The sequence below is a fragment of the Prorops nasuta genome, unplaced genomic scaffold (genome assembly GCF_024137725.1).
Source record: "Prorops nasuta isolate Cenicafe-Biocafe unplaced genomic scaffold, Cenicafe_Pnas_1.2 PNAS00017, whole genome shotgun sequence".
Taxonomy (NCBI): Eukaryota; Metazoa; Arthropoda; class Insecta; order Hymenoptera; family Bethylidae; genus Prorops; species Prorops nasuta.
The window spans coordinates 5,556,931-5,567,178 of record NW_027116814.1 but is presented as its reverse complement, the minus strand read 5'-3'; the positions used below and the strand labels follow the sequence as shown (position 1 = coordinate 5,567,178).

The 10,248-nt window shown below is 34.9% G+C and overlaps 1 protein-coding gene across 1 annotated transcript; it reads left to right on the top strand.

Moving 5' to 3' along the window:
* The first annotated feature begins 751 nt into the window (after window positions 1-751).
* On the top strand, window positions 752-8,186 carry LOC136779403 (general transcription factor 3C polypeptide 1). The gene is made up of 5 exons (XM_066736979.1): window positions 752-1,294; window positions 1,487-1,680; window positions 1,750-3,753; window positions 3,825-4,065; window positions 4,146-8,186. Exons 1-5 carry the CDS (start codon window positions 1,207-1,209, stop codon window positions 8,177-8,179), a joined length of 6,561 nt encoding a protein of 2,186 aa, XP_066593076.1. The 5' UTR covers window positions 752-1,206; the 3' UTR covers window positions 8,180-8,186.
* Window positions 8,187-10,248: the final 2,062 nt, after the last annotated feature.

The following is a 10,248-nucleotide window of genomic DNA, read 5'->3' as shown; positions in this document are numbered from 1 at the left end:
TAAGGGTGAGGTTCACCAAGCCGGGTTAACTTAACCCAGAGTTAAAGTGGCATAGTTAATGTAACGGGAACTATACTACTTTAACTTAACCCAGATTTAAAGTGGTATAGTTCCCATTACATTAACTATACCACTTTAACTCTAGGGTGAGATTCACCAAGTCCGGCTTGGGGCTAGCCGGGCTAAACTCATACAGTTCATGTAACGGTAACTGTACTACTTTAGTCCGAAAGTATACCATATTAGCCCGGCTAGCCTTCAAGCCGGACTTGGTGAATCTCACCCTAAGTTAACCCGACTTGGTAGGGTCCATAGCCATACATATACTTGGTCGAATTGATTTAACAGCGGAACATAGGATTGTGTTATTTAACTATAGTAGTGAAGCACTTACTATACATTATTATAATTAATAAAAGCGTAGATAGTTACAATTTAATGGTTATTTTAGTTTAATTGCTTTTATTATTTATTATAAATGTCATTTTACTCAATTAATCTTGGTTATTACGTTTAATATTTAAATTAAATGGAAAACAGTAATTTGACTATAGTAAAATTTACTATAGTCAAATAACACGAAATCTCCTACAATGGCTGCTTTCCTGTTAGCTTGAAAATCGACACAGTCAGACATAATCGGACACAAATGGTACATTGCATGTCACCCAAAATGTACATTTGTGTCCGATTGTGTCTGACTGTGTCGATTTTCAGTCTAACTGGAAAGCAGCCAATATGTTCCGCTGTTAGAGAAAAACCCTGTATTTAGAATGATCACTTCTTTTTTGGTTTCGAATTCTTAGGTTTCCAGCATTGCATTTGCGAACGTTTCACCCGAGTCACCGACCCCTAATTAACAATTGTAGGTCTGTTCTTTTTCGCTGTATTACTGCACTAGTGCAATAAGTTAAAGCGAGAAAACATACGTTTGTCTTATTTCAACTAATTGCATCAGTTCGATAGTGCAGTGAAAAAGAACAAACCCTGTAAGTCTCTTTAGGAAAATCAATTTTACAGGAAAGTTTTCGCGCATGCCCAATTGTACATACTTTACCAACTGTTGCGCCTGCTGTGTTGTTCGTGCTGTGTTTGTACTAATTTGTACTGATTTGTACCTCCATAATGCATCATATCATGCATGCAGCACAGCAGGTTGCCGGACTTGCCGGTAGACTGTAATTTGTAAATGTCAATTGCTTAAATATGATGGCATCCAATATTTCTACAAATTTAATTGATATAGTAGTAGATGAAGTAGCTTTGGAAGGTCTGGATGGAATAACTTTGGACGGTTAGTTTACAGTATTATCAACATCACTATTTTTGTTAAATATACAACAAATAACCCTATTCTTTGATATTAATAATTATTTAAATAGTCCTAAAAGATAATGATTCATGGTCATTTATTAATTGTGAAACTTTTTATTATAAGATGTATTTATGGAACTTCAACATATACTTTAATAAATATTATTTTTAGCATTATGGATACGTTTAGCAAATCGATTAAGTGATCCTATACCTTTACTCCAACCTTTTAAAGAACAAGTATGGTCTATATGTTTACAAATTAAGGAATTTGAATTTTATGAGTTGAATGTACCAAGAGATAAATTAATTATAGTAGACAGATACGAATATGTAGATCCTGACATTGGTACTATTTTAGAGCCTGTAAGTATGCTGACAGAAATATTAAGTTTGAAAGATACAATAGTAACCGTTAATTAATGAATTTTGCAGGATAACTTACCGGAGGATATTTATCCTCATTGCCTTATCAATGATGTATCAAAAGGTATTAAAGGCTCTTGCTCTACATATTATACTAGAAAGAATATTAGTTCAATTGTCAAAGGCTTAAACCTTAATGAAGCTGAAACAAATTTTGGTCAGTGCTTAGTTATTGTGGCATCTCAATATTTAAGAGATTTGGCACTCATGGGTGAAACTGTTTGCCCTATGCTGGAGCTTACTCCAATGCAATATTGCTTTCTTGAGAGAGTTGGTAGATCTAGATATCATGGTGAGGTAACTCAAGGAAAGTTAAGTTTATCCTTATTAAAAGAAGATCCTAAATCATTATTTTACCATAGAAAATATTTATTAAAGCATAAATTAATTACTAAACAAATTCATCATCAAAAAAGTGCAGGACACTGCTGCAGTGGTAGCTTATTACATTTGCCAAGGTTTTTTGTAGAAAGAAAGCCTAAAATAATTTTTTTGGCAGAACAAGTAATTACCATTTTAAAAACTAAAAATAATTATGTAGCAGAATATGATGAAATAAAAAAGCAATTGCAGATTGAAAATTGCATAAAAAAGTTGTTCAAAACTGCATTTTTTCAGAAAGTTGTGAAGACTGATTTAAAAATTCCTTATAGAATGCTATATCCTCATGCAGAAAAAAGTGAATGGCAACAAAAGCAAGATCCAACTAAAGAGAAAATGATTAGGGTTGTTCAATTGGTTGACCCAAATATTGACATTTCTGAAAGTTGGAATAGGGAAGAGATTCATGATGACGAAGACACATTTGAATTGAATATATCTAATCAGCTATATAGTGTACCATTTTTAAAACAAGCAAATTCTGTGGTAGAAGAAAGCAAGAGTGATGGTATATGCCAAGGAGAATTAGCAAAAAAGTTGGGTCTTACTAAGCTACAATCTCGGACTTTTATGAGAAATTTGACAAAAGCAAAAATAGTAGCAACATTTATGAATGATGTAGGCAGGCAAAGACTGACAAAATATGTATCAAAAAAATTTGAGAAAAATAGTGAAATGAGTAAGCGATTTGAAACAGAAATGCATAAAATTAAAGAGCTTACTAAAACTATTATAAACAATAATGACTCAATAAGAAATCAACAGTTTGTAATGGAGACTTTTGAAGCTGAATCTAATGAAAATAATAATAAAAATGAAGAATTTCAGGAAAAATCCATTACTTCCCCTTCTGAATTAAACACAAAATTTTCTACCATTAATAGAATTCTTCATAAGTACAATATAAGCAAATATAGGAAATATAAATGTACTTCATTTAATTTTCTTAAAAGACGAATTAGTGAGGAGCAATCCAAAAAATATGGAAATAATAAAGAAAGCAGCACATCGTCTAAAATTCAGTTAGTAAATAATATGAAAACAATTAAGTTATTTAATAATGTTAAAGCAAATTTAGTAGCTCAAAAGCCAATAAATACTGGAAAACAAGTAAACGACATTTTTGGATTTATGGAGGATGTACATATGAGTGAAACGCGAGATGTATCAACTATTACTTACCGGTTATTAAAACGAGCAAATATGATTATTGAATCAGTCAAAGAACATCAAGTTATAGATGATATGACTAAATTAATGAAAATGATCAACGAGGAAGAAGAGAAAGAAGGATACATTGTCAAAATTGATAAAAAATCTTTGATTAGGCTATTGCAAAAATTAGCGAAAGATAATTTAGTAAAAAATATAAAGCTAACATTAAATGCTAATGGTAAAGAAAAGCATTTGACGTTTGTATGCGATCCAAGTATCGATACGGATCATACAGTAATAAAGTCGGCTGTAGAGCAGGCTAAAATTAAATTTTGTTTACGCAATACTCAGCCTACAAGAATAAAAAATGTTTGCAATAAAGTTCAAAGTAATACCGAGAGTTTGCACAATCAGGAAAAAGATGAAGGAACTAAAGTAATGAAACAAATATTACCGCCGACTTCTATTTATGATTTTGTATGTACTTCTTATTGATAAACTGATGTGATTATTTATTAGTAAACTAACGAATGTAATTTTTATTGCAGAGTGCAGGAAGAAGGTATGGATATAGTCCCAAGTTTATTCGGATGCGTGCTGTTCATTTTCTTCTCTATTATTTAGCCTATGAACATCCTGGTGAACAGTCTCTTTCAAAAGAGAAACAGATAGAAATTTTACGAAAAGATGGCTACAATATACCAGATTCTTTGCAAGAAAGTATGGGTACGATTTACAGTCTAAAAGTAGGGTGGAAAATGTTTATACCACCATTACCCAAGCACAGTGGTCAGTTATTTTGTGTATAATATAAACACTAAATTATTTACATTGGTTATTAAATAACTGTTTATTCTTTAATCATATAGGCTGGCCAGAAGGATGGACGTTAATGTGCGATGTTTTGCTTAGAATACCATTATCCATTTTTGTGAAGATCCACAATGTTTCATTTATAATAAATGATTTAGATAAATATTTAAATCATCCAATACAAAAGCATTATTTAGTGAAAGATTTACCACCAAATATAAGAAATACTTTGTTATACGCGCGAAAATACATTTTTGGTATTCATGATACAGTAAAGAGACTCTGTTACATTGGACTTATACAATTTGGACCTCAGAGATTAAAAGAAAAGGATCAAGTGTTTGTTTATGTGAATCGTAAAACGGAATTGATGGACACTACTTCGTCAGCACCAAGCTATCATAAAATTGAGGATAAGGTGTATCCCATAACTAGATACACATTCAATCAAACGCAAGTAGTGGAGAAGTATTGGTATGACATGTGGAACATTTGTATAAATACAACTTTGGGAGGAAGACAAACGGTAGTGGGCAAAGATATTTTGCTGGAAGATTTAAACAGAAAAGTTGCTATGATCGAGGCTACTATCGCTCGCACAGCCGAAGAAGCGGTTCTCAAGGATACAGGCGAAGTTCCCGGAGACAAGCGAGGTGCAGCTGGAATTGACTCTGCATTCTTTGCCCATTTAAAACGAAACTGGAATTGGTCAAGTGCAATAAACTTGAATAATTCTAAAAAGTTTGATTCAAGAAGTGTTAAAAATCCAATAGGAGAAGCAAGGGGGGCGTATTTTTCGAAAATTCAAGCGAATCCTGTAAAATTTACCGAATTTTCGGGATTGAAAAAAGTAACTGGACCAACCGCTGTTCACGTCACGGAATTGAAGGATTCTAATCAAGATGAAGATCAAGAATCATCTGATACGAAGAAACACGAAGTCTTTATTTCGCAACATAACTCTAAACAGAAATCATTCGTTAGAAGAGTGTTACCTCGTAAAAAGAAGCTTAGATCGCGGGTAAAATACGATGAGATCGATTACAGAGCTTTGCAAAGGATGCACAAATTAAGAGTTGACTGGGATCAGCAGGAGGACAATATTCTACTCGTGTGCAAAGTAGCTATGATGTATTTATGTCCGAATCCTCGTAAACAGCTTGTATCTTTTAGCGCTGTTAGGGACGTTTTACGCACATTCTCTTACAATTCGTATAATAAAACATCGAGAGCGTGTCAACGAAGACTCTTATATATGATGAGGCAACCTAAAACAATTAATAGTGTAATTCTTGGCGTAGAAGAAATTAAACAAAATTTTTACATTAATACCAGATTCGGTGATATCGTTGAGACGCTAAAAAATCAATATCCCGACTCGTATGAATATGAGCAGCGAGTGACGGATGTTTTCAAAAATCTCGTTTCTTTTATTGCGAAAAAGTTTTATGACATAGCAGAAATGGGACCGAAAGAACCAATTTCTTTTCCAAAAACTGTGCAGGAGTTTAATTTCTTCTACGATCTTCTAAAACCAACAAAGCCGTTTGCCAATCGAGGATTTACCAAAGATGTTAAAACTGTTAACGACATTCACGCTGCCACTATTAATACTGTAATTCACAGCTCTATGTGTTGTGGCAAGGATAGAAGAGCATGGGCTTATCAATTGTTTAAAGTTTATCAACAATATCCAGAAACTCTCCTTCGAAATGCTATGGCTAAAATAAGAACGGACCAAATGGTTACGGTTAAAAAAAATTACATGTGTGCGATTAAAAAACATGGTACATCATTACCAATGAGTAGCTCCCAGTACCAACTAAGTACAAATTATATTTATAAGTTTCAAACCAAGTGGCCATACGACGTATTCAAAGAAAGTTATCAAGGCTTTTTAAGACTGTTGGACTGGTGTAACGAACAACTAAATAATCTATTTACAAGCAGCAATGGTACTGAAATATTACCATTAACAGGAGGCATTATAACTTTGATACACGATTATATGGCAAACAGTCAAATTGATTTTGATATCGAGGTACCTGATCAGATCATTATGCTGGATCCTAGGATTGCAGAAGCTGATGAAACTTACTTGAGAATAGCGCAGAGGTACCATGATATTTTGATGAGTATGGATGACGTGGATTCTGATAAAGAGCAGATTGAAAATGAAGGAATAAATAATAAACGTAAAAAATACATTAGCCTCAATCCTTTTATAGTAGATGCATTGAATGACAAGGATGATGAAGATTCTGGTAATAAGGGGTTTTCCGATAAATCAGATAAAGACGAAAATTGTTTTCGTGATTTAGGAGAAGCTGTTGATAATGACACAACATCCGAAAGTGACGGTGAGATCAGTCTCGACGAGGAAGATAACGAAGAACTGAATGATCGCATAAAATTGTCACTCGAAAATGGAAAAGGAGATGGCTTTACAAGGAAACGCGCATCAAACCCTGAAAATGAAGCTATTGAAGAACCAACGAAAAAGCGGGTGAAATTGGACAAAGGCACTGATGCTGAGGACATTTTGAATCCTAACGTTCCAAAAACAATAATGATGGAAACAAATGAGGAAGACGAAAACTTTCATCTGATTTTGACTGAATCGTCGCGCAGTAATTCGGATGAGGAAAATAAGCTTGTCGATGATACGCGAGTGGTAATGTGTGACGATAATTTAGCTTCTAAGGAAACAAACGAAGAAACAGATAAATCTAAGCAGAAAAGTTCTGCTCGAGTGAGCGATATGATAAAAAATGCAAAACCTGAAATGCTATATAGTACTCCTTATTTCAAAACTGATGATGCAAATGATATCCAGAAGCGTTATACGAGAATAGCCTTGCTAAGAATGAGAGAAGAATTAAACGATCTCGCTGTATCGGAAAACCATCATGCTCACGAGTACTTCGCTGTGAATTCATTCAAGATTTTATATTCTTTAAAACTACCGGGGAGAAATGAGCCTTTTAATTGTGAAACGTTTCTAGATCAAAAGATTCCTTCTGATTTATTACCTTTGAGCCTCAAAGTTGTTAACGAAATAATAGAAGAAACGAGCAAATCTGCAATATTCCCAAAGGACATCGTGTCTTATGCAGATTTAAAAAAATCAGTTATGAAATTGTCCACTATGAGCTGGAGCAAGATAGATGCACTGTATAGATTCGTGCGTGATAAAAAGGAGATTGGAGCCAGTGACAAAGAGCTGATGGAGAAGTTCAGAGGTAGTCTTGGCAGAGACTTTTATTCCATCATCTCGAGCTTGACGAAGAATCATATTTTCTTGAGATCGGGTGTAACCACACCGAGATACATTCACTGCGCTTACGTCGAGCCTTGGTTGATCCAATCTTACAAAATATACCGTTTGATACACGAGGCCAACGAGCCTTTACCCCAAAAAAGCTTATTTATGACTGACACGGAGCCACCGGAGAACGAAGAAAATTCGTTGAGCGATCCTCGAAAGGTCGTGGCTTTGATATCCAAGGAGCTGTTGGGCGGAAGTGCGAAGGAAGAAGAGATGCAAGAAATGATGGAGGAGGGTGAGAAGAATGAAGTTGGCGAAAGCAATGACAATGAATGCGAGACGAAGAAAAGGATGCAGAAGAAGAGGACATGTTTGCTACCACAGAGGGACGTTTATAGAGCAGCCAAGCAATTGGATTTCAATACTGTCGAAGAGATTCGAGTCGTGATGAAACCATGGATTCGCATTGACGGCGCGTTGAATCGGAGAGTTCTAGACCGCATGCTGGGCGCAATTTTAGCTTATTGCCTCGCACATCCTGCTGTTAGCTTGGCAAAAATACAGAACAGGTTCGTGCCTGCCTTACAGCCATTCCACACTCGTGAATTAGTCGAGATCCTTATCAAACTGGGCTGTTTGGAAAGGAAGCTCTTGAAGAGACCGAAGGTTACTTTGTTCTCGAAGCCAGTGCCACTCTTTTCCGAGAAAACCGATGAGTGGATCAACGAGGAAGAGACAATTCTAGAGCCTTCGATTAAAGCAACCACGAAGTTCGGTATATTTCTAAGTACAAAGTGTTATAGCAATGACTTTTTCTCTTAATGAAAAATCCCACTAGTTTTTAAATATTTAATTAATATATTAATATTATTTATATGTGATTGTAAACAATGTAAATAATTAAAAAAATATTGTTTTTTATTTAAGTATTTTTTCATTCCAACAAATCTCGCCCAAGCTTATTTGTTAATTTTGGAAGACCATTGATCAAGGGACGATGTTTCGAGTTCATTGACCTGTCTAGCCTATAACGTAATAAGCAAAGTGGGGTCCCGTTGCTCAATGAAATCAATTTGAATCAAACGAAATTTTCGTTCGTTATGACACGATCATAAATTTTCCATGAAGGTTTGGATAATATAACGTAGTCTAACGAGGAAAGTGCAGTATGCGAAATTGAGAAAGGAGATAATAATAATTACAGGTTGGTTTGTGGATTGCCTTTAACGATCAGCAATAGTTGTGACGAGCCGCGGTTGCAGCGAAGCCTGTGTAATAAGTGAATAATCCACATAATAGGTGAATTCCGGGAGTCAACCTGTCCGATATAATTATGATCTCGGGATGATGGGAGAAATAGTATTTAACAATACGTCATTTGGTTATTCGTTAAGCGCCTCGCTGTATTATTGCATCTGCGAGAGGTTGGCGAGAATCTCTGGTGTGTCGTAAGTTGCTCTCGAGACAGCCGTAGATCGATGTAGGGGCAGTAAATTAGATCAGGTGAAGAGTATTGCCCAACTGTAGCATAAGCGCGCATCTTTAGACGCAAGTACCTCCGACACTTTCACACACCGAATCGAAGTGGTGAAACTCTCCATCGTTCTTAGGATGCATCCCACAACATGAATTCCGTATTTGTTCTGATGTAGAAACCTGAGAAACGTCATTTATAGCTATGATTGGGAGCTTCTTTAGGATTCACTGTATTTTAACATAATTATCATCGGGAACCTTGGCTGCGAGGTCGATTCATCAAAACCCTCAAAGCTTCGATAACTTTCCTTCTCTCGTTGACGCAACTTAAAAAAATAAAGATCCTCGATTGCTTTTGAACAGATATTTGCAATAAAATATTACTGTATTTTTATTTGGTTCTGATAAAATTGTAATTTCCTACTTTTTTATATTTATCTACGTCTTTTTTATAAGTTAATAAAGATTGTTTTTATTACCGAAGATTTCTCATTATATTTATGAGTCTAGTCTTTAATGTTGAATTTATGAAAGTATGATAGACTTGTAAGGACGATTGGAAGGTCTATATATCAAATTGTATAACATCTGTTGTTGGTAAAAGTAAATTGGATACAACGAAAGTTGGTAGCAGATTAGGAGATAGATAATAATTGTATGAGAGGATCGCAAAGAATGAAATGTAACAATTGATTGATCTGCAAATCTACTGAAATGTGAAATAGATTCACCTATGCTGGAAATTCTGTAAATTGCCAATTATGAAGACGCACGCGCATCACTTTCCTATCCATGAACCGAATGAAAGTAAAGAGTTACAATAAACCCGTGATGCAACTTTGCATAACGTATCCCTATCTTAACCAACATCCCACGTTACCAGCTGCTGTATCCTGCTCGAGTTCACTGATTGCACAAAAGAGTTTCATGCAAGATCTTGCGAATGTGCGCGCCTGTATGTGTGAGCAGAAATAGATGAGAACACGATTCCCGATAATGATAAATCGTGTCCACCTGGCAGAAAATTTCGTGCCATTCATTACAGCGTGAGAATCACAGCTCTCAGATCAGATTTCAAGATTAAACGATTTTTCATCTCCTCGGAAAATTATTAACCACTTAATTGCTAAAGAATACCAAAGGTCTTTCGGTTTTCCCTTAGAGCTTTCTTCACTTTTTTCAACGTCGTAATCCGAATTTTTATAATCTACGTCATATATCTGTCAAAGATTCAATTTCTATTAAGTGTAAGCAATAGCACAGATGTTGAAGGGTAAGGAATAGAATATTTGAAGAAAAATAGGTTAAAAGTAATTAATGTAAAGGACTCCATAAAAGCATTAATGCCTAATTATATTAAATTTCCACTTAAGCGAATCGTGTTGGGATAGTAGGTCTCCTTATCTTAAGGTTGA

Excerpts from the sequence above, each read along its gene's own strand:
- LOC136779403 (XM_066736979.1), top strand. The coding sequence starts at position 1,207 with ATGATGGCATCCAATATTTCTACAAATTTAATTGATATAGTAGTAGAT. Across the intron at positions 1,681-1,749 it reads TTGGTACTATTTTAGAGCCT|GATAACTTACCGGAGGATAT; the intron begins GTAAGTATGCTG and ends TGAATTTTGCAG. Across the intron at positions 4,066-4,145 it reads ACCATTACCCAAGCACAGTG|GCTGGCCAGAAGGATGGACG; the intron begins GTCAGTTATTTT and ends TTAATCATATAG.